The sequence below is a fragment of the Tachypleus tridentatus genome, chromosome 7, assembly GCF_004210375.1.
Source record: "Tachypleus tridentatus isolate NWPU-2018 chromosome 7, ASM421037v1, whole genome shotgun sequence".
Taxonomy (NCBI): Eukaryota; Metazoa; Arthropoda; class Merostomata; order Xiphosura; family Limulidae; genus Tachypleus; species Tachypleus tridentatus.
The window spans coordinates 100,866,860-100,893,675 of NC_134831.1; the positions used below are offsets into that span (position 1 = coordinate 100,866,860).

General features: G+C 30.7%; 1 protein-coding gene across 1 annotated transcript in view; it reads right to left on the bottom strand.

Annotated features, from left to right (window-relative positions):
* Positions 1 to 1,289: 1,289 nt before the first annotated feature.
* The window catches only part of LOC143256296 (putative RNA-binding protein EEED8.10), a 50,546-nt gene continuing 25,019 nt past the window's right edge, over positions 1,290 to 26,816 (bottom strand). The window contains exons 13-16 of the mRNA XM_076513353.1: positions 10,167 to 10,274; positions 8,587 to 8,637; positions 5,084 to 5,251; positions 1,290 to 3,658 (exon numbers count right to left, since the gene is read on the bottom strand). Of these exons, the coding sequence (XP_076369468.1) occupies positions 5,187 to 5,251; positions 8,587 to 8,637; positions 10,167 to 10,274 (224 nt within the window). The 3' untranslated portion in view covers positions 1,290 to 3,658; positions 5,084 to 5,186. The remainder of the gene's footprint in view (positions 3,659 to 5,083; positions 5,252 to 8,586; positions 8,638 to 10,166; positions 10,275 to 26,816) is intronic.

The following is a 26,816-nucleotide window of genomic DNA, read 5'->3' on the forward strand; positions in this document are numbered from 1 at the left end:
GCAGTGTAATACTAGAGGGAAGGCAGCTAGTTATCACCACCCACCGCTAACTCTTTTAAGAACTAATAATGGGATTAACCGCTACATTATAACGTCCTCACGGCTGAAAGGGCGAGCATGTTTGGTGTGATGTGGATTCGAAGCCGCGACCCTCAGATTACGAGTCGATGCCTTAATGTAAAAGTTCTTATCTTAAAATATAACAAAAGAAAAACTTCAAATATAAAAGTAAAAGGAATATAACATTAAAATAATTGCGCAGTATGTGTGTGTTAACAAGTACCATTTTATGTCATATATATGTTTATTTATATTATCAAAATATTATATATCGGTGTGAAACTAAAACAAATGTTAATTAACTCAATGTATCTATCTGTCATGTTTATAAATTTGTGTGCTTATTTCAATTGCCAAATCCAAATTTTGATCTGAAACTCCTTTTGTTTTGACTTATTTGTAATGTTTTACAACGGTTGTTACATGACTCAAAGCAGGACGACGCAATCTCGACAACCCTGAAGGTTTGGGGATATTCAAACTGGCAGCCAAAGTTAAAAATGGTAATATATCAACTTCTAAAAGTGACATGGTAATAATTAAGACGTCTAGACTGTTTTATGGGGTTTAGGAACTATAATTTGACATTAAAAGTACAAATATTATTAATTATTAAAACACTTTATTTTAATTATTAAAAATACCTGTATGTTCCACCTTAACTGTAGGATGAAGAACTGAAGGTCATCATAATCTGACTACGCCACAGACAGTAAATAAACACGATCATTGATAATAATATCGTACGTATTATTTAAATTGTGAAGATAAAGTTCTAGATTCTTCTTTCCTGTGAATACAAGAGTGGAACATTTGTTTTAAGTCTAAGTATTTTAATTTCTAGACAAATATCCATGTAAATGCTTGGTGTACATAATATGATAAGAACTTTACACTGGCCATTCTTAATTTCGAAGTGATAGACTAGAGGGAAATCAGTTACTCTATACTACCCATTACCAACTCTTGGGCTACTTTTTACCAAGAAACAGTAGGGTTGATCATCATATTATAATGCCCCCATGGTTAAAGGAGAGATGAGATTTGAACCTACAACCCTCAGATTATAAACCGTGTGTGCCTTAACCATATCATGTCAAACTAAAACTTTAAAAAATGAATCTAACAATAGTGACATGAAAAAAATATTAATATGAAATATATTTTTTTAAATGTTCACAAGGAATATATGCAGTTAACATGAACAAAAAGTAAAACATTAACACAAATAGCATTGTATACATTTATTTGAAGACTATTCAAATAATACATTATCTGCATGGTCCCTCTACTACATACTTTTGATGTGTAATTCAATAATACTAATAATGTATTCTTAAATATTATATACTTTTATGTATACAAAAAAAAAACAACTAGAAAACCTTAATTTTAAAATCTATACAAATTCTAAAAAGTAACCCATCTATTACCATTGTTTAAATGAGACGGATTCAGAATGTTGAATTTAGGGTTACCAGATACTCAAGGCGAATGAGGTGGGATATTTCTTTATATAAATTAATTTGTTGGTGTAATAAAACTATGAACACGTTGTGATTATGTTTTACAATTTACATTAGTGTAATTCAGAAGGTAGAGAAAAAACGTCTTCCAGTTCATAGCAGGTTTCAAGTCTCAGATTTGCTATTTTACCAATTATTTTGAGATACTATGATTGGTTTGTAAAAGCAAGTTTTACATAAGAGGAGAGAGATGAACACATTATCAGTGTTTTTTTCAAAAGATACAAGATTTAAAGATGTGTTTCACATGTGCTACAGTAATCTACAGCTTTCAAAACAATGCTGAAGTGCAAAAAAGCTAGAATAATCTAACAGTTTTAGTTTTTTTGCCAAGAACAAAGAAATATGTTTAAGGTAATCTCACTTTGTGAGGGAGAGATGTCTGGTAACCCTAGTTATATGGCCATGTAATTGTAGGAAATACATACAAGTATACATTTCAAGCAACTATATCATCAAGAAACTACAATATTTCACAATACCAGTTTTGAAAATTAAAATTAACTTCTTTTTCAACTATAAAACTAATAAAACTTAAGACAAGGAATGTATTTTGTGTAACACATGACTGTCTAATAAAAGGACTTCAAAATAAAACTTTTAAACTTACATATTTAAAAGAACTGATTATATATACTTTTTCAAGTTTAACTTATATTCAGTTGTATTATCAAACTGACATTATTTTGAATCAGTGGGAACGTATTTTCTCTACTTTGACACATAAACCTTTCTACAACAATTTTTTTTTTTGAGAAATCCAATTTTTGTTTTCATTTTTCCTTCATGAACATACATCTCATAATTAATTGAAAAACAATATTAAAACCAGTATGTAATGTGCAACTCAAGTTCAGTTGAAAAATCACTTGCTGTTGCTAGTTTTATTGAAAAGATTCTATAATGTGAACACATTCTACATAAATATACTAAAATTAGAAGAAATAACATTTGAATATTTAGCTTATACTAAGTAGAAATTATTCACCCTTTATATACCTTAAGTTCCATGTGCATTTTATATTTAAACTACTGATTACAGATAAAAGATCTGCTATAACAGTTAGCAGAAAAAATACATTTCATATTCTTTGATGGATTGTTCAAAGAAATATAAAAAAAAATGTACAGTAACTGCTTGTTGTAGAAACACATGTATAGTGGACAACATTTTGATGTATCATTGTCTGCACTTGTGATTATACAAGAGGGAACTGCTATCCATTCAATCATCGTCTACACTTGTGATTATACAAGAGGGAACTGCTATCCATTCAATCATCGTCTACACTTGTGATTATACAAGAGGGAACTGCTATCCATTCAATCATCGTCTACACTTGTGATTATACAAGAGGGAACTGCTATCCATTCAATCATCGTCTACACTTGTGATTATACAAGAGGGAACTGCTATCCATTCAATCATCGTCTACACTTGTGGTTATACAAGAGGGAACTGCTATCCATTCAATCATCGTCTACACTTGTGATTATACAAGAGGGAACTGCTATCCATTAAATCATCATCTACACTTGTGATTATACAAGAGGGAACTGCTATCCATTCAATCATCATCTACACTTGTGATTATACAAGAGGGAACTGCTATCCATTCAACTAAAGTTCATTATGTATTTTTATTTTGTTGAAAACTAACTTTTTAATTCTACCCCCCACAAAGTAAACTTTTGTATATGTCATAACATAAAAGATATTTGTACATAAACTTCAGGTAAATGTTTTTACAGATTGAGGAGTATTTGGTAAATTTAAATTGAGTTACAACAGCACAACAAAAAGGAAGCCATTCTATTACAACAGCAAGAAACGGGACATCATTAAGAGCATATGGAGGCCACAGTTTACTAGAAGACTTCAACTATCATATTCTGTTTCGTATTTAACCTAAATTGGATTGTAACAAACATCAGTTATCTTACTTCACCATCTGGTGTATCGTGTTTCACATTATCAGCAGTCTTGGATTATTTTCTATAACAGTGATCTTATTTGATCTTGAGTCAGATAATGATGGGAGGCATAGCTGTGTCCCCTATAATTCATGAACCTAAACATGATAAGACATTTGTTTCTGTGAAAACTGAAGAATAAATAATTACTCATCAAGAGCAGATTTCCTAAAAAACTTAATTATTTCTTGTAAAAATAAGAACAATATCACTAGTTGATACCACTACCAAACATTACTAGTACCACCTATTATCAAGTCTGATAGCTTGGAAAATTTACTAAGAGTCATCAGATAGCTCAAATTACTTACATCTAAAAAACAAACAAACAAACATTTAAGAAGCACCTAAGGAAAAAAAATCTTAAGGTTCAAGAATAAAAAATAAAATGTAAATTATACAAAAAAGATATGTTTTAATAGAAGTACAACTGTGTCTTTTAAAAAAACAGTTTCAAATACTTTGATAAATGTTGTACAAATGAAAGATTCATTATTATGGTTCTGGTACCAACCCAGTTAACAAACAGAAGAACCAAGTCAGCTACTGCATGGTAAAGGAATATAAAATTCTAGTAAATAACAAATATTGTGAGTGAAATGCCACAGTACAAAGTGTCAGAAACTTCTAATAGTTTATCCTGTTCACTGTGAGTTTTCACTAACTGCTGAACACAATATTGTGTTCTATTAAAGATATCGTAACTCGCATATTTATAAGACTTTCCACTGTATAGAAAATAAGTGTTAAACAATTAATATAAGCTCTGAAGTGAAAAAAAACAAAACATTTTTACAATATATTTTATTCAGACACATGCATTAGTGAAACAGAATCCAAATACTGTACAAAATGGACTTGATTTTAAGTACAATGAGAAAAGTTCAAATCTACAGAAAGTAAATCACATCAATCATTTCAGTTCCCACAAAATGTTCCTTGGGTAAAGCTTTCATCACAAGTAACTTAATTTAGAAAAAAGTAAAACATATTATGGATAGTTGCCAATAAACTGAGTTTCACTACTTAACAAGCTTTCTCACAAACAGACCTTCCTCAAAAGCTAATGATGGTCAAACTTTTTATCACAGTTTCAGTTTCATGACTGACTTACTCAAGTAATCCAAGCTTGACATCAAAGTGTAACTGATATTTGCTGTGTAGGTTTTACAATAACAATTATAACAACTTTATCTGTAACGAATGTTTCATTAAATGTAAATTACATTTCACCACAGTGCTCCTATTTGTAGTAAAATTATTAAATTAGGTTTGTGTGTTTCTAATATAACAGATATAATAGAAAAATTATTAGTAATAAGGAAAAACCTTTCATATATTTAATTTTTATATAAATAAATAGAAATCAAGAATAATTAGTACTTTCTCAACATTACATACACAATATGTACATGATGTTACTATTGAGTGTACACTTCATTCAACAAATACATTTTTCCTTCATCAATTTTTAGCAACACATCAATCAAGTTTTATCGTTACACTACAAAGCTATTACCAACCATGTAAGCACGATAAGTTACTCCAGCTATGCCACTACAAATGTCTAATGCAGAGATGCTTCGATATGTTTACATCAAATTGACAAATCACTTTGTTGTTATCTCACAGATCATCACTGTAAACTGATCTGTCCATAAATTCATCCATTACTTGATAACCATCAGCACCTGAAAATAATGTCTAGTTTATTAATCTCAATTTACTGTACGCACAAGTGTGAAAATGTAAGTGATGTAAGCTATAGGAGTGGAATGTATGTAGATATATACCTTTTAACACATAAACACAAGTTATGGGTGTGAATATATGTATACCTGTTAACACAAACTGAACAAAGGATGGGAATGCAATGTATGTACACACAACATTTAACACAAACTGGACACAAGTTATGAGACTGCAATGTATGTAGACACACCTGTTAACACATAAACTGAACAAAAGTTATGGGAGTGAATATGTATACCTGTTAACATATAAGCAAAACACAAATAATTATTTTAACAACAGATTTTATCCTAATACATTTCTCGTTATGAAAGTCAACAAAAAATGAAAAAAAATTAAATATTTTAAGTATATCTTTATCTTACTTTCTCACAGTGCTCTTCTATAAGTTATTATGTCACATTATCTTACTTTCTCACAGTGCTCTTCTATATAAATTATTATGTCACATTATCTTACTTTCTCAAAGTGCTCTTCTATAAGTTATTATGTCACATTATCTTACTTTCTCACAGTGCTCTTCTATAAGTTATTATGTCACATTATCTTACTTTCTCACAGTGTTCTTCTATAAGTTATTACGTCACATTATCTTACTTTCTCACAGTGCTCTTCTATAAGTTATTACGTCACATTATCTTACTTTCTCACAGTGCTCTTCTATAAGTTATTACGTCACATTATCTTACTTTCTCACAGTGCTCTTCTATAAGTTATTACGTCACATTATCTTACTTTCTCACAGTGCTCTTCTATTAGTTATTATGTCACATTATCTTACTTTCTCACAGTGCTCTTCTATATAAATAATTATGTCACATTATCTTACTTTCTCACAGTGCTCTTCTATATAAATTATTATGTCACATTATCTTACTTTCTCACAGTGCTCTTCTATAAGTTATTATGTCACATTATCTTACTTTCTCACAGTGTTCTTGTATAAGTTATTATGTCACATTATCTTACTTTCTCACAGTGCTCTTTTATAAGTTATTATGTCACATTATCTTACTTTCTCACAGTGTTCTTCTATAAGTTATGTCACATTATCTTACTTTCTCACAGTGCTCTTTTATAAGTTATTATGTCACATTATCTTACTTTCTCACAGTGCTCTTCTATATAAATTATTATGTCACATTATCTTACTTTCTCAAAGTGCTCTTCTATAAGTTATTATGTCACATTATCTTACTTTCTCACAGTGCTCTTCTATAAGTTATTATGTCACATTATCTTACTTTCTCACAGTGTTCTTCTATAAGTTATTACGTCACATTATCTTACTTTCTCACAGTGCTCTTCTATAAGTTATTACGTCACATTATCTTACTTTCTCACAGTGCTCTTCTATAAGTTATTACGTCACATTATCTTACTTTCTCACAGTGCTCTTCTATAAGTTATTATGTCACATTATCTTACTTTCTCACAGTGCTCTTCTATTAGTTATTATGTCACATTATCTTACTTTCTCACAGTGCTCTTCTATATAAATTATTATGTCACATTATCTTACTTTCTCACAGTGCTCTTCTATATAAATTATTATGTCACATTATCTTACTTTCTCACAGTGCTCTTCTATAAGTTATTATGTCACATTATCTTACTTTCTCACAGTGTTCTTCTATAAGTTATTATGTCACATTATCTTACTTTCTCACAGTGCTCTTTTATAAGTTATTATGTCACATTATCTTACTTTCTCACAGTGTTCTTCTATAAGTTATTATGTCACATTATCTTACTTTCTCACAGTGCTCTTTTATAAGTTATTATGTCACATTATCTTACTTTCTCACAGTGCTCTTCTATATAAATTATTATGTCACATTATCTTACTTTCTCACAGTGCTCTTCTATAACTTATTATGTCACATTATCTTACTTTCTCACAGTGCTCTTCTATAAGTTATTATGTCACATTATCTTACTTTCTCACAGTGCTCTTCTATAAGTTATTATGTCACATTATCTTACTTTCTCACAGTGTTCTTCTATAAGTTATTATGTCACATTATCTTACTTTCTCACAGTGCTCTTCTATAAGTTATTATGTCACATTATCTTACTTTCTCACAGTGCTCTTCTATAAGTTATTATGTCACATTATCTTACTTTCTCACAGTGCTCTTCTATATAAAGTATTATGTCACATTATCTTACTTTCTCACAGTGCTCTTCTATATAAATTATTATGTCACATTATCTTACTTTCTCACAGTGCTCTTCTATATAAATTATTATGTCACATTATCTTACTTTCTCACAGTGCTCTTCTATATAAAGTATTATGTCACATTATCTTACTTTCTCACAGTGCTCTTCTATATAAATTATTATGTCACATTATCTTACTTTCTCACAGTGCTCTTCTATATAAATTATTATGTCACATTATCTTACTTTCTCACAGTGCTCTTCTATAAGTTATTATGTCACATTATCTTACTTTCTCACAGTGCTCTTCTATATAAATTATTATGTCACATTATCTTACTTTCTCACAGTGCTCTTCTATATAAATTATTATGTCACATTATCTTACTTTCTCACAGTGCTCTTCTATATAAATTATTATGTCACATTATCTTACTTTCTCACAGTGCTCTTCTATATAAATTATTATGTCACATTATCTTACTTTCTCACAGTGCTCTTCTATATAAATTATTATGTCACATTATCTTACTTTCTCACAGTGCTCTTCTATAAGTTATTATGTCACATTATCTTACTTTCTCACAGTGCTCTTCTATATAAATTATTATGTCACATTATCTTACTTTCTCACAGTGCTCTTCTATATAAATTATTATGTCACATTATCTTACTTTCTCACAGTGCTCTTCTATATAAATTATTATGTCACATTATCTTACTTTCTCACAGTGCTCTTCTATATAAATTATTATGTCACATTATCTTACTTTCTCACAGTGCTCTTCTATAAGTTATTATGTCACATTATCTTACTTTCTCACAGTGCTCTTCTATATAAATTATTATGTCACATTATCTTACTTTCTCACAGTGCTCTTCTATATAAATTATTATGTCACATTATCTTACTTTCTCACAGTGCTCTTCTATATAAATTATGTCACATTATCTTACTTTCTCACAGTGCTCTTCTATATAAATTATTATGTCACATTATCTTACTTTCTCACAGTGCTCTTCTATATAAATTATTATGTCACATTATCTTACTTTCTCACAGTGCTCTTCTATATAAATTATTATGTCACAAAGAATAAAATCTCACCTTCTTCATGCTTATCTTGTAGCTCTTCTTCATAATCAGAATGACACTGACCTAAAAATGTTGATAAAATTCACATGTTTTGAAACCTACATTGAATAGTTATCATTCAAGTTTCAACTCCCCTCTTAGAACTCTTTGTTTCCTTTACTTCAAAATAATAAAACTTTATTAAGTGGTTTCAGTGTACAATATAAAAATTTTTAACAAATCAAAACAATTATTTAATTTTTGTTTTACATATTGGAGTATAAGAATACATATTAACACAATAAATAAATGACCTCATAACACCAAAATGTTGTTTTTAATTAGACACTCAATGTTTCACTTTACAGTTTCTTCAGGATTGTTCACTAAAACACAAACAGGAAGTCATTGACTATCATAAAGTCGTTTATTTCTAGAACCAAAATAAACATTTCTTCTTGAATAAACTACTTAAAATCATGTCTCTGAAAAAATATACAAAAACAGTACTTTAAATTAATCAGTAAAGTAGTTCTTTAAAAATATAATAAACAAGTACAATAAAGAGCATTCATGAATATCAAAGACACTACAATGTAAAGTCCAGGCACTGAATGTTAAGTTCTATTACCTGTACTTAACTTCCACAGTGTCATAAAACAACTTTATATAGTATATTTCTAGTTTATTCTTGTCTTCAAATGTTCATTTTGAACACAGTATCTTGTCTCTAAGGTGATTTTAAAGGTAGAAATGGAAACAAAGGAAGTAGAAATTTGTAAGTCTTAAAGGTAAACATACAAAACCATGTAATATAAATCAGTGATGTCGAGAAAACCCACTTGTAGAGAAAAATATATATATGTAAATATATATAAAGATACATATGTAAAAACAGCCCATTTGGGTTGAGAAAATATTTTATGTAGAGCAGCGAACAACGTTTTGACCTTCTACAGTCATCGTCAGGTTTACAAAGAAAGAAAGAGGTAACTGACCGGAAGCTGACCACATGTTTGAAAGGGGTTGTGTAACTGAGTGTCAGAATGTAGAGGGCGTGCTTAGAAAGCACGAAAGCAATAATAACAATAATACTCAGTTACAATAATAACAATAATACCCAGTTACCACATTGAAAAATTCCAACAAATGAACCAACTTGAAATTATAGCAAAGGCACACTGGACCAACAGTGATATGGATTCACTGGTACTGACTGCACAACACAGAGAATGAATCATTTTTATAAATTTTACAACAAAAGTACCACATGCCCAGAGAAAAGACATTCTCCAAAAATTAAACATGAAAACTAGTGTACTAAAACAGACTTTGTCAAAATCAATGAAGATACCAGATGATACAATTCAAAACTTACGTGTGAATGAAGTAATAGAATGTGGCATAAGAAAGTGTAAAATGTAATAAAATATTTAGTTTTATTTGCTATGCTAAAAGAAACAGCTCAAACATTCAAAAGTAAAGATGTCATATGTGAACTTGATAGTTTAACAAGTACTTTTTGGAAATGTCTGTACACACTTCTAATTATATGATTTACTATAAATAATGTCAGACCCTTCCAAAATCCATAAGATATAATTTTCTCTTACCAATCCAATCAGCACGGTCTGGTCTTAAGTGGTCAGCACATAAATTAAACTGAGAAACTTCTAGCAGTGGACTGTCCAAGCATAGGGTTTCTGGAACAACACTTGTACCTTGCAGAGGAAGAAGATAAACCACTGAGATTACTGTACTGAAACTTGCAGTAAATATTCTGTTAGTATTTATTAAATATCCAATTTACTGAAACTCCATCGAAGGCCCAGACCAGTTTACTGGCTCTAAATTGATTGCATATCATACACTTTGTTAAATATGCAAGTATGTAAATCAGTAAACATATATGAAAAGACTTTTTTTTAACTAAAACTGCATAATCAGTAGCTACACCACAGTATTTTGGATCTTACATAGCTTTTACAAACAAACTAACTGCTTCACAGTCTGGTACACATATGACCACACTGATGATGGATACACATTGATTGACAAATAACATTACAACAAAACTTTTAGAGATAACATAACATTTTCAGATGACACGGGACCTACTGTACAATCTGGGCTGTTTCACACTTTAACTTAAAAAACAACTTTAAAACCAGACATGAAAATCCAGACACACCAAACCTGCACTCTTACCGTCATCTTCATAAGGAACCTTTTCAAAGAATCTCAAAAGATTTCTAAGGCAAGATTTTCCTTTGATAAAATCATGTTGACTATCCAATAAAATTCTAAACTTTAATAAACTACTTTCTACAGCATCTTTTAACAGACGTTTCAAAACTTTTCCCACAACTGATGTAAGACTAATGGGTCTATAATTACTGGGACAGTGTTTGTTACCTCTCTTGAAAAGAGGAGTTTATTAGCTAACTGCCATATATCTCAGAACAGCTGGTATTGGTATTAACAGTTTTAGTGATTAGCAGATAAAAATGATTTGACCTTCCCAGGTCATCTTTGTTACCCTGAAGATGACCTAGGAAAGGTTAATTCGTTGTTCTTTGCTTATCGATAAAAGTGTTAATACTCATACGAGCCATTCTGAGATACATTTTTATTTCAAGTGGGTTTCTTGTCATCAAAGAATAGCTAACTGTCAAACCTCTGCTACCTGCCCACTATCTTAGTACTGACAAAAACAAAACAGTACAAGTGGCTCATGTATCCGATCTTTAACTTCATTCAAAACCCTTGGGAAAATGTTATTTGACCCAGGAGACATGATAGTTTTTAAACCTTCCAATTTTTCCTTAACCAGCTCAGAATTAATGCAGTCATCTAGTTTCCATCTATCAACTGTTCAAGATGTGGAATACTGGTTAAATCTTCATCAGCAAAAACCAAAATTTAATAACACAGACATCTCATAATTATCAGATACTAATCTTCCCTTATCATCCCTCAAGAGACTTACTTCAATCTTAACATCTTGTTTACCCTTAATGTACTTAAAGAAATCCGTTAATTTTTACATTTTCAGCAAATTTTTTCTCATATTTTTTTTTATATTATATAATCTTCTAAGTCTCTTGTCATACCGTAATGTTGCTGTACAACTTTTACAGATAACCCTGCACTTTTAATTACAGTCCTGAAAAGTAAATACTCTTCGTTTGTTAATGAATTACTATAATAAGTTCACACTGACTCACCAAAATAACAGTGACACTAGTCTTTCAGACCATGCTAACTTAATCACACTGATTGACCGAGACCAGTACTTTGATTACACCATACTAACTGGATTTTACTAAAGATTAAATCATGGTAATCCAGTGCTTTCAGCAGACTGTGATATAACTAGATTACACTAACTGAACATGTTAACTAGGTTACATTAACAGAGTAACATTAAATCATGGTAATCCAGTACTTTCAGCAGACTGTGATAGAACTAGATTATACTAACTGAACATGTTAACTAGATTATATTAACAGAGTAACATTAAATTATGGTAATCCAGTGCTTTCAGCAGACTGTGATATAACTAGATTGTACTAACTGAACATGTTAACTAGATTATATTAACAGAGTAACATTAAATCATGGTAATCCAGTGGTTTCAGCAGACTGTGATATAATTAGATTGTACTAACTGAACATGTTAACTAGATTATATAAACTGAGTAACATTAAATCATTGTAATCCAGTGCTTTCACCAGACTGTGATATAACTAGATTGTACTAACTGAACATATTAACTAGATTATATTAACAGAGTAACATTAAATCATAGTAATCCAGTACTTTCAGCAGACTGTGATATAACTAGATTGTACTAACTGAACATGTTAACTAGATTATATTAACTGAGAAACATTAAATCATAGTAATCCAGTGCTTTAAGCAGACTGTGATATAACTAGATTGTACTAACTGAACATTTTAACTAGATTATATTAGCTGAGTAACATTAAATCATAGTAATCCAGTGCTTTCAGCAGACTGTGATATAACTATATTATACTAACTGAACATGTTAACTAGATTATATTAACAGAGTAACATTAAATCATAGTAATCCAGTGCTTTCAGCAGAGTGAGATATAACTAGATTGTACTAATTGAACATATTAACTAGATTATATTAACAGAGTAACATTAAATCATGGTAATCCAGTGCTTTCAGCAGACTGTGATATAACTAGATTGTACTAACTGAACATGTTAACTAGATTATATTAACAGAGTAACATTAAATCATGGTAATCCAGTGCTTTCAGCAGACTGTGATATAACTAGATTGTACTAACTGAACATGTTAACTAGATTATATTAGCTGAGTAACATTAAATCATGGTAATCCAGTGCTTTCAGCAGACTGTGATATAACTAGATTGTACTAACTGAACATGTTAACTAGATTATATTAACTGAGTAACATTAAATCATAGTAATCAAGTGGTTTCAGCAGACTGTGATAAACTAGATTGTACTAACTGAACATGTTAACTAGATTATATTAGCTGAGTAACATTAAATCATAATAATCCAGTGCTTTCAGCAGACTGTGATATAACTAGATTGTACTAACTGAACATCTTAACTAGATTATATTAACTGAGTAACATTAAATCATAGTAATCCAGTGGTTTCAGCAGACTGTGATAAACTAGATTGTACTAACTGAACATGTTAACTAGATTATATTAACAGAGTAACATTAAATCATGGTAATCCAGTGCTTTCAGCAGACTGTGATATAACTAGATTATACTAACTGAACATGTTAACTATATTATATTAACTGAGTAACATTAAATCATAGTAATCAAGTGGTTTCAGCAGACTGTGATATAACTAGATTGTACTAACTGAACATGTTAACTAGATTATATTAGCTGAGTAACATTAAATCATAGTAATCCAGTGCTTTCAGCAGACTGTGATATAACTAGATTGTACTAACTGAACATGTTAACTAGTTTATATTAACTGAGTAACATTAAATCATAGTAACCCAGTGCTTTCAGCAGACTGTGATATAACTAGATTGTACTAACTGAACATGTTAACTAGATTATATTAGCTGAGTAACATTAAATCATAGTAATCCAGTGCTTTCAGCAGACTGTGATATAACTAGATTGTACTAATTGAACATATTAACTAGATTATATTAACAGAGTAACATCAAATCATGGTAATCCAGTGCTTTCAGCAGACTGTGATATAACTAGATTGTACTAACTGAACATGTTAACTAGATTATATTAACAGAGTAACATTAAATCATGGTAATCCAGTGCTTTCAGCAGACTGTGATATAACTAGATTGTACTAACTGAACATGTTAACTAGATTATATTAACAGAGTAACATTAAATCATGGTAATCCAGTGCTTTCAGCAGACTGTGATAAACTAGATTGTACTAACTGAACATGTTAACTAGATTATATTAACTGAGTAACATTAAATCATAGTAATCAAGTGGTTTCAGCAGACTGTGATAAACTAGATTGTACTAACTGAACATGTTAACTAGATTATATTAACTGAGTAACATTAAATCATAATAATCCAGTGCTTTCAGCAGACTGTGATATAACTAGATTGTACTAACTGAACATGTTAACTAGATTATATTAACTGAGTAACATTAAATCATAGTAATCAAGTGGTTTCAGCAGACTGTGATATAACTAGATTGTACTAACTGAACATGTTAACTAGATTATATTAACTGAGTAACATTAAATCATAGTAATCCAGTGGTTTCAGCAGACTGTGATATAACTAGATTGTACTAACTGAACATGTTAACTAGATTATATTAGCTGAGTAACATTAAATCATAGTAACCCAGTGCTTTCAGCAGACTGTGATATAACTAGATTGTACTAACTGAACATGTTAACTAGATTATATTAACTGAGTAACATTAAATCATAGTAATCCAGTGGTTTCAGCAGACTGTGATATAACTAGATTGTACTAACTTGAACATGTTAACTAGTTTATATTAACTGAGTAACATTAAATCATAGTAACCCAGTGCTTTCAGCAGACTGTGATATAACTAGATTGTACTAACTGAACATGTTAACTAGATTATATTAGCTGAGTAACATTAAATCATGGTAATCCAGTGCTTTCAGCAGACTGTGATATAACTAGATTGTACTAACTGAACATGTTAACTAGATTATATTAGCTGAGTAACATTAAATCATAGTAATCCAGTGCTTTCAGCAGACTGTGATATAACTAGATTGTACTAACTGAACATGTTAACTAGATTATATTAACAGAGTAACATTAAATCATGGTAATCCAGTGCTTTCAGCAGACTGTGATATAACTAGATTGTACTAACTGAACATGTTAACTAGATTATATTAGCTGAGTAACATTAAATCATGGTAATCCAGTGCTTTCAGCAGACTGTGATATAACTAGATTGTACTAACTGAACATGTTAACTAGATTATATTAGCTGAGTAACATTAAATCATAGTAATCCAGTGCTTTCAGCAGACTGTGATATAACTAGATTGTACTAACTGAACATGTTAACTAGATTATATTAACTGAGTAACATTAAATCATAGTAATCCAGTGCTTTCAGCAGACTGTGATATAACTAGATTGTACTAACTGAACATGTTAACTAGATTATATTAACTGAGTAACATTAAATCATAGTAACCCAGTGCTTTCAGCAGACTGTGATATAACTAGATTGTACTAACTGAACATGTTAACTAGATTATATTAACAGAGTAACATTAAATCATGGTAATCCAGTGCTTTCAGCAGACTGTGATATAACTAGATTGTACTAACTGAACATGTTAACTAGATTATATTAACAGAGTAACATTAAATCATGGTAATCCAGTGCTTTCAGCAGACTGTGATATAACTAGATTGTACTAACTGAACATGTTAACTAGATTATATTAGCTGAGTAACATTAAATCATAGTAATCCAGTGCTTTCAGCAGACTGTGATATAACTAGATTGTACTAACTGAACATGTTAACTAGATTATATTAACAGAGTAACATTAAATCATGGTAATCCAGTGCTTTCAGCAGACTGTGATATAACTAGATTGTACTAACTGAACATGTTAACTAGATTATATTAACTGAGTAACATTAAATCATGGTAATCCAGTGCTTTCAGCAGACTGTGATATAACTAGATTGTACTAACTGAACATGTTAACTAGATTATATTAACAGAGTAACATTAAATCATAGTAATCCAGTGGTTTCAGCAGACTGTGATATAACTAGATTGTACTAACTGAACATGTTAACTAGATTATATTAACAGAGTAACATTAAATCATAGTAATCCAGTGCTTTCAGCAGACTGTGATATAACTAGATTGTACTAACTGAACATGTTAACTAGATTATATTAACTGAGTAACATTAAATCATAGTAATCCAGTGCTTTCAGCAGACTGTGATATAACTAGATTGTACTAACTGAACATGTTAACTAGATTATATTAGCTGAGTAACATTAAATCATAGTAATCCAGTGCTTTCAGCAGACTGTGATATAACTAGATTGTACTAACTGAACATGTTAACTAGATTATATTAACAGAGTAACATTAAATCATGGTAATCCAGTGCTTTCAGCAGACTGTGATATAACTAGATTGTACTAACTGAACATGTTAACTAGATTATATTAACAGAGTAACATTAAATCATGGTAATCCAGTGCTTTCAGCAGACTGTGATATAACTAGATTGTACTAACTGAACATGTTAACTAGATTATATTAACTGAGTAACATTAAATCATGGTAATCCAGTGCTTTCAGCAGACTGTGATATAACTAGATTGTACTAACTGAACATGTTAACTAGATTATATTAGCTGAGTAACATTAAATCATAGTAATCCAGTGCTTTCAGCAGACTGTGATATAACTAGATTGTACTAACTGAACATCTTAACTAGATTATATTAACTGAGTAACATTAAATCATAGTAATCAAGTGGTTTCAGCAGACTGTGATAAACTAGATTGTACTAACTGAACATGTTAACTAGATTATATTAGCTGAGTAACATTAAATCATAGTAATCCAGTGCTTTCAGCAGACTGTGATATAACTAGATTGTACTAACTGAACATGTTAACTAGATTATATTAACTGAGTAACATTAAATCATAGTAATCCAGTGCTTTCAGCAGACTGTGATATAACTAGATTGTACTAACTGAACATGTTAACTAGATTATATTAACTGAGTAACATTAAATCATAGTAATCCAGTGCTTTCAGCAGACTGTGATATAACTAGATTGTACTAACTGAACATGTTAACTAGATTATATTAACTGAGTAACATTAAATCATAGTAATCCAGTGCTTTCAGCAGACTGTGATATAACTAGATTGTACTAACTGAACATGTTAACTAGATTATATTAACTGAGTAACATTAAATCATAGTAATCCAGTGCTTTCAGCAGACTGTGATATAACTAGATTGTACTAACTGAACATGTTAACTAGATTATATTAACAGAGTAACATTAAATCATGGTAATCCAGTGCTTTCAGCAGACTGTGATATAACTAGATTGTACTAACTGAACATGTTAACTAGATTATATTAACAGAGTAACATTAAATCATGGTAATCCAGTGCTTTCACCAGACTGTGATATAACTAGATTGTACTAACTGAACATGTTAACTAGATTATATTAACAGAGTAACATTAAATCATGGTAATCCAGTGCTTTCAGCAGACTGTGATATTAACTAGATTGTACTAACTGAACATGTTAACTAGATTATATTATATTAGCTGAGTAACATTAAATCATGGTAATCCAGTGCTTTCAGCAGACTGTGATATAACTAGATTGTACTAACTGAACATGTTAACTAGATTATATTAACTGAGTAACATTAAATCATGGTAATCCAGTGCTTTCAGCAGACTGTGATAAACTAGATTGTACTAACTGAACATGTTAACTAGATTATATTAACTGAGTAACATTAAATCATGGTAATCCAGTGCTTTCAGCAGACTGTGATATAACTAGATTGTACTAACTGAACATGTTAACTAGATTATATTAGCTGAGTAACATTAAATCATAGTAATCCAGTGCTTTCAGCAGACTGTGATATAACTAGATTGTACTAACTGAACATGTTAACTAGATTATATTAACTGAGTAACATTAAATCATAGTAATCAAGTGGTTTCAGCAGACTGTGATAAACTAGATTGTACTAACTGAACATGTTAACTAGATTATATTAACAGAGTAACATTAAATCATGGTAATCCAGTGGTTTCAGCAGACTGTGATATAACTAGATTGTACTAACTGAACATGTTAACTAGATTATATTAGCTGAGTAACATTAAATCATGGTAATCCAGTGCTTTCAGCAGACTGTGATATAACTAGATTGTACTAACTGAACATGTTAACTAGATTATATTAACTGAGTAACATTAAATCATAGTAATCCAGTGCTTTCAGCAGACTGTGATATAACTAGATTGTACTAACTGAACATGTTAACTAGATTATATTAACAGAGTAACATTAAATCATGGTAATCCAGTGCTTTCAGCAGACTGTGATATAACTAGATTGTACTAACTGAACATGTTAACTAGATTATATTAACTGAGAGTAACATTAAATCATGGTAATCCAGTGCTTTCAGCAGACTGTGATATAACTAGATTGTACTAACTGAACATGTTAACTAGATTATATTAACTGAGTAACATTAAATCATAGTAATCCAGTGCTTTCAGCAGACTGTGATATAACTAGATTGTACTAACTGAACATGTTAACTAGATTATATTAACTGAGTAACATTAAATCATAGTAATCCAGTGCTTTCAGCAGACTGTGATATAACTAGATTGTACTAACTGAACATGTTAACTAGATTATATTAACTGAGTAACATTAAATCATGGTAATCCAGTGCTTTCAGCAGACTGTGATATAACTAGATTGTACTAACTGAACATGTTAACTAGATTATATTAACTGAGTAACATTAAATCATAGTAATCCAGTGCTTTCAGCAGACTGTGATATAACTAGATTGTACTAACTGAACATGTTAACTAGATTATATTAACTGAGTAACATTAAATCATAGTAATCCAGTGCTTTCAGCAGACTGTGATATAACTAGATTGTACTAACTGAACATGTTAACTAGATTATATTAACTGAGTAACATTAAATCATAGTAATCCAGTGCTTTCAGCAGACTGTGATATAACTAGATTGTACTAACTGAACATGTTAACTAGATTATATTAACTGAGTAACATTAAATCATGGTAATCCAGTGCTTTCAGCAGACTGTGATATAACTAGATTGTACTAACTGAACATGTTAACTAGATTATATTAACAGAGTAACATTAAATCATGGTAATCCAGTGCTTTCAGCAGACTGTGATATAACTAGATTGTACTAACTGAACATGTTAACTAGATTATATTAACTGAGTAACATTAAATCATGGTAATCCAGTGCTTTCAGCAGACTGTGATAAACTAGATTGTACTAACTGAACATGTTAACTAGATTATATTAACAGAGTAACATTAAATCATGGTAATCCAGTGCTTTCAGCAGACTGTGATATAACTAGATTGTACTAACTGAACATGTTAACTAGATTATATTAACTGAGTAACATTAAATCATGGTAATCCAGTGCTTTCAGCAGACTGTGATATAACTAGATTGTACTAACTGAACATGTTAACTAGATTATATTAACTGAGTAACATTAAATCATGGTAATCCAGTGCTTTCAGCAGACTGTGATATAACTAGATTGTACTAACTGAACATGTTAACTAGATTATATTAACAGAGTAACATTAAATCATGGTAATCCAGTGCTTTCAGCAGACTGTGATATAACTAGATTGTACTAACTGAACATGTTAACTAGATTATATTAACTGAGTAACATTAAATCATGGTAATCCAGTGCTTTCAGCAGACTGTGATATAACTAGATTGTACTAACTGAACATGTTAACTAGATTATATTAGCTGAGTAACATTAAATCATGGTAATCCAGTGCTTTCAGCAGACTGTGATATAACTAGATTGTACTAACTGAACATGTTAACTAGATTATATTAACTGAGTAACATTAAATCATGGTAATCCAGTGCTTTCAGCAGACTGTGATATAACTAGATTGTACTAACTGAACATGTTAACTAGATTATATTAACAGAGTAACATTAAATCATGGTAATCCAGTGCTTTCAGCAGACTGTGATATAACTAGATTGTACTAACTGAACATGTTAACTAGATTATATTAACAGAGTAACATTAAATCATGGTAATCCAGTGGTTTCAGCAGACTGTGATATAACTAGATTGTACTAACTGAACATGTTAACTAGATTATATTAACTGAGTAACATTAAATCATGGTAATCCAGTGCTTTCAGCAGACTGTGATATAACTAGATTGTACTAACTGAACATGTTAACTAGATTATATTAACTGAGTAACATTAAATCATGGTAATCCAGTGCTTTCAGCAGACTGTGATATAACTAGATTGTACTAACTGAACATGTTAACTAGATTATATTAACAGAGTAACATTAAATCATGGTAATCCAGTGGTTTCAGCAGACTGTGATATAACTAGATTGTACTAACTGAACATGTTAACTAGATTATATTAGCTGAGTAACATTAAATCATGGTAATCCAGTGCTTTCAGCAGACTGTGATATAACTAGATTGTACTAACTGAACATGTTAACTAGATTATATTAACAGAGTAACATTAAATCATGGTAATCCAGTGCTTTCACCAGACTGTGATATAACTAGATTGTACTAACTGAACATGTTAACTAGATTATATTAACAGAGTAACATTAAATCATGGTAATCCAGTGCTTTCACCAGACTGTGATATAACTAGATTGTACTAACTGAACATGTTAACTAGATTATATTAACAGAGTAACATTAAATCATGGTAATCCAGTGCTTTCAGCAGACTGTGATATAACTAGATTGTACTAACTGAACATGTTAACTAGATTATATTAGCTGAGTAACATTAAATCATGGTAATCCAGTGCTTTCAGCAGACTGTGATATAACTAGATTGTACTAACTGAACATGTTAACTAGATTATATTAACTGAGTAACATTAAATCATGGTAATCCAGTGCTTTCAGCAGACTGTGATATAACTAGATTGTACTAACTGAACATGTTAACTAGATTATATTAACTGAGTAACATTAAATCATGGTAATCCAGTGCTTTCAGCAGACTGTGATATAACTAGATTGTACTAACTGAACATGTTAACTAGATTATATTAACAGAGTAACATTAAATCATGGTAATCCAGTGCTTTCAGCAGACTGTGATATAACTAGATTGTACTAACTGAACATGTTAACTAGATTATATTAACAGAGTAACATTAAATCATGGTAATCCAGTGCTTTCAGCAGACTGTGATATAACTAGATTGTACTAACTGAACATGTTAACTAGATTATATTAACAGAGTAACATTAAATCATGGTAATCCAGTGCTTTCAGCAGACTGTGATATAACTAGATTGTACTAACTGAACATGTTAACTAGATTATATTAACTGAGTAACATTAAATCATGGTAATCCAGTGCTTTCAGCAGACTGTGATATAACTAGATTGTACTAACTGAACATGTTAACTAGATTATATTAACTGAGTAACATTAAATCATGGTAATCCAGTGCTTTCAGCAGACTGTGATATAACTAGATTGTACTAACTGAACATGTTAACTAGATTATATTAACTGAGTAACATTAAATCATGGTAATCCAGTGCTTTCAGCAGACTGTGATATAACTAGATTGTACTAACTGAACATGTTAACTAGATTATATTAACTGAGTAACATTAAATCATGGTAATCCAGTGCTTTCAGCAGACTGTGATATAACTAGATTGTACTAACTGAACATGTTAACTAGATTATATTAACTGAGTAACATTAAATCATGGTAATCCAGTGCTTTCAGCAGACTGTGATATAACTAGATTGTACTAACTGAACATGTTAACTAGATTATATTAACTGAGTAACATTAAATCATGGTAATCCAGTGCTTTCAGCAGACTGTGATATAACTAGATTGTACTAACTGAACATGTTAACTAGATTATATTAACTGAGTAACATTAAATCATGGTAATCCAGTGCTTTCAGCAGACTGTGATATAACTAGATTGTACTAACTGAACATGTTAACTAGATTATATTAACTGAGTAACATTAAATCATGGTAATCCAGTGCTTTCAGCAGACTGTGATATAACTAGATTGTACTAACTGAACATGTTAACTAGATTATATTAACTGAGTAACATTAAATCATGGTAATCCAGTGCTTTCAGCAGACTGTGATATAACTAGATTGTACTAACTGAACATGTTAACTAGATTATATTAGCTGAGTAACATTAAATCATGGTAATCCAGTGCTTTCACCAGACTGTGATATAACTAGATTGTACTAACTGAACATGTTAACTAGATTATATTAACTGAGTAACATTAAATCATGGTAATCCAGTGCTTTCAGCAGACTGTGATATAACTAGATTGTACTAACTGAACATGTTAACTAGATTATATTAACTGAGTAACATTAAATCATGGTAATCCAGTGCTTTCAGCAGACTGTGATATAACTAGATTGTACTAACTGAACATGTTAACTAGATTATATTAACTGAGTAACATTAAATCATGGTAATCCAGTGCTTTCAGCAGACTGTGATATAACTAGATTGTACTAACTGAACATGTTAACTAGATTATATTAACTGAGTAACATTAAATCATGGTAATCCAGTGCTTTCAGCAGACTGTGATATAACTAGATTGTACTAACTGAACATGTTAACTAGATTATATTAACTGAGTAACATTAAATCATGGTAATCCAGTGCTTTCAGCAGACTGTGATATAACTAGATTGTACTAACTGAACATGTTAACTAGATTATATTAACTGAGTAACATTAAATCATGGTAATCCAGTGCTTTCAGCAGACTGTGATATAACTAGATTGTACTAACTGAACATGTTAACTAGATTATATTAGCTGAGTAACATTAAATCATGGTAATCCAGTGCTTTCAGCAGACTGTGATATAACTAGATTGTACTAACTGAACATGTTAACTAGATTATATTAACTGAGTAACATTAAATCATGGTAATCCAGTGCTTTCAGCAGACTGTGATATAACTAGATTGTACTAACTGAACATGTTAACTAGATTATATTAACTGAGTAACATTAAATCATGGTAATCCAGTGCTTTCAGCAGACTGTGATATAACTAGATTGTACTAACTGAACATGTTAACTAGATTATATTAACAGAGTAACATTAAATCATGGTAATCCAGTGCTTTCAGCAGACTGTGATATAACTAGATTGTACTAACTGAACATGTTAACTAGATTATATTAACAGAGTAACATTAAATCATGGTAATCCAGTGCTTTCAGCAGACTGTGATATAACTAGATTGTACTAACTGAACATGTTAACTAGATTATATTAACTGAGTAACATTAAATCATGGTAATCCAGTGCTTTCAGCAGACTGTGATATAACTAGATTGTACTAACTGAACATGTTAACTAGATTATATTAACAGAGTAACATTAAATCATGGTAATCCAGTGCTTTCAGCAGACTGTGATATAACTAGATTGTACTAACTGAACATGTTAACTAGATTATATTAACAGAGTAACATTAAATCATGGTAATCCAGTGCTTTCAGCAGACTGTGATATAACTAGATTGTACTAACTGAACATGTTAACTAGATTATATTAGCTGAGTAACATTAAATCATGGTAATCCAGTGCTTTCAGCAGACTGTGATATAACTAGATTGTACTAACTGAACATGTTAACTAGATTATATTAACAGAGTAACATTAAATCATGGTAATCCAGTGCTTTCAGCAGACTGTGATATAACTAGATTGTACTAACTGAACATGTTAACTAGATTATATTAACAGAGTAACATTAAATCATGGTAATCCAGTGCTTTCAGCAGACTGTGATATAACTAGATTGTACTAACTGAACATGTTAACTAGATTATATTAACTGAGTAACATTAAATCATGGTAATCCAGTGCTTTCAGCAGACTGTGATATAACTAGATTGTACTAACTGAACATGTTAACTAGATTATATTAACTGAGTAACATTAAATCATGGTAATCCAGTGCTTTCAGCAGACTGTGATATAACTAGATTGTACTAACTGAACATGTTAACTAGATTATATTAGCTGAGTAACATTAAATCATAGTAATCCAGTGCTTTCAGCACACTGTGATATAACTAGATTGTACTAACTGAACATGTTAACTAGATTATATTAACTGAGTAACATTAAATCATGGTAATCCAGTGCTTTCAGCAGACTGTGATATAACTAGATTGTACTAACTGAAGATGTTAACTAGATTATATTAACTGAGTAACATTAAATCATGGTAATCCAGTGCTTTCAGCAGACTGTGATATAACTAGATTGTACTAACTGAACATGTTAACTAGATTATATTAACTGAGTAACATTAAATCATGGTAATCCAGTGCTTTCAGCAGACTGTGATATAACTAGATTGTACTAACTGAACATGTTAACTAGATTATATTAACTGAGTAACATTAAATCATGGTAATCCAGTGCTTTCAGCAGACTGTGATATAACTAGATTGTACTAACTGAACATGTTAACTAGATTATATTAACTGAGTAACATTAAATCATGGTAATCCAGTGCTTTCAGCAGACTGTGATATAACTATATCGTACTAACTGAACATGTTAACTAGATTATATTAACTGAGTAACATTAAATCATGGTAATCCAGTGCTTTCAGCAGACTGTGATATAACTAGATCGTACTAACTGAACATGTTAACTAGATTATATTAACTGAGTAACATTAAATCATGGTAATCCAGTGCTTTCAGCAGACTGTGATATAACTAGATTGTACTAACTGAACATGTTAACTAGATTATATTAGCTGAGTAACATTAAATCATGGTAATCCAGTGCTTTCAGCAGACTGTGATATAACTAGATTGTACTAACTGAACATGTTAACTAGATTATATTAACTGAGTAACATTAAATCATGGTAATCCAGTGCTTTCAGCAGACTATGATATAACTAGATTTTACTAACTGAACATGTTAACTAGATTATATTAGCTGAGTAACATTAAATCATGGTAATCCAGTGGTTTCAGCAGACTGTGATATAACTAAATTGTACTCATTGACCAAGATTTCAGTTTTATTGGAATCTGGTACAGTAATCTACTACTTTAACTTCATTAGCCAAATGACCAACTTATGACCAGTCTCCATACTTATAAGTTTGAAATGACTGACCAATCTTCCTGTCACAATAATCTATTTTTTTTAAAATCAACTAATTATTCTTCTTGACTAAAGCTAACATGTTGACATGCCAATGTTTGAACTTTCAGAGGTACGAAGGTTTCATGATGAGTGTACCTTTACATATTTATCACAAAAAAAGGACAGCAGGATTATGTAATGGTTTGACTATCCAGCTGAACTACTATTTAACATAGATCCCTGATGGCTCACTATAGAAACCACTAGTCTTAAGAGATAGAGTGTGTAATGGGAGTCCAGAGATTCGAGTCATCAACAGTTCTTTTGAGTCCACCAATTTTGGGTTATTAAAACTGAATACTCTGGATCAAGCACCTAATACTAAAAACTAAAACTGAAAACTCACTTGTAACATTAACTTCAAATTGTAAAGAAATAAAACAAATTGAAGTGAATGTGAAAAATGATTAGTAGATTGAAGTGTGACAATAAGTATATAGTTATACTTCTGTAAGTCTGTCTGTGATAAAACTAGCAGTTGTGAAACAAAGAGAAACAGCATAGACAGTTCAAGAGGAAGAAACAGTTTTAGTACATTTAAAATGATTTTATTATTAAGTGTTGTAACTACAGATATAAGATTATTAAATAATTGCTTTTATGCAGAAAAGTTTTGTTTAAAAATTTTCTCATTCTTGTGAATTTTATAGACTTTGTCACTTTGTCACCTGATTTCCAATAAAAACATCAATGACTACACTAGGCAACAAAATGTTTTCTTGTTCCTTGGCAGAAAGTGTTATTTCCCAATTGCTTGTGCCTAAGTAAATGGAAAAGACCTATTTTTCTCTTCAAACTTTGCTTTTGTGACTTGGGTAATGAAATTTTCAAATTTATCTATTTTCCAGAACATTCTAGGTAGATTCAGTGCCGAGTAGCTGATAGAGAATTTTCTCAAACTTTCAAGAACCTTCTAGAATGTTGTAGAACTTATGACAGTTTTCAAGAACCTTTCAGAATTTTCTAGATCTTTCCATTGTAATATATATACAGGGGCTCACCACCTAGATCTTTCCATAGTAATATATATACAGAGGCTCACCACTTAAGTTTAGTTCTAGCTGCCTAAGTGAACATACAGACTTATCTGATTTTATCAGAGATGGCATCAAGGAGCTGCAAGCATTCTCCAGATGCATTCTGCAATGTATGTGGCCAATTTATCAAGACAAAAGTGAAAAAGTACTCTGTGACAGCATCTCTGTGGGGAGGAACGATGTCAAGTGTGAGACACTAGTGGACCTCCAGAAGGTGTTGTTCCCATCCTTGCACATAAAATTGTATCTTATGAAATAATTTGTCACAGCTCTTGATAAGGAGTGTGCAGCCTTCAAGTACCTTTGAGGCTTTTTCCCTAAGCTGTCTCAGGCAAAAGTTAAAGCTGGTGTCTTCATTGGACCACAAATAAAGAAGATCCTGAAGTGCACAGAATTCCCCAAGAAGCTCAGTATGAAGGAAAAAAAAAATTGGGGCAGCTTTGTCTCAGTGGTTCAGGGCTTCTTGGGTAATCACTAAGGCTTCTACGTTTCCAGGTGTACACGATGAAGGTTACTGTTTGTGGTGTATCCGTTTAGGATATTACAAAACGTTTAATCGCTCAGGTCGTGCACGAAGTGTGAGCCAGTTGGTAACGTCATTAATTAATAAACATACGGTAGCTG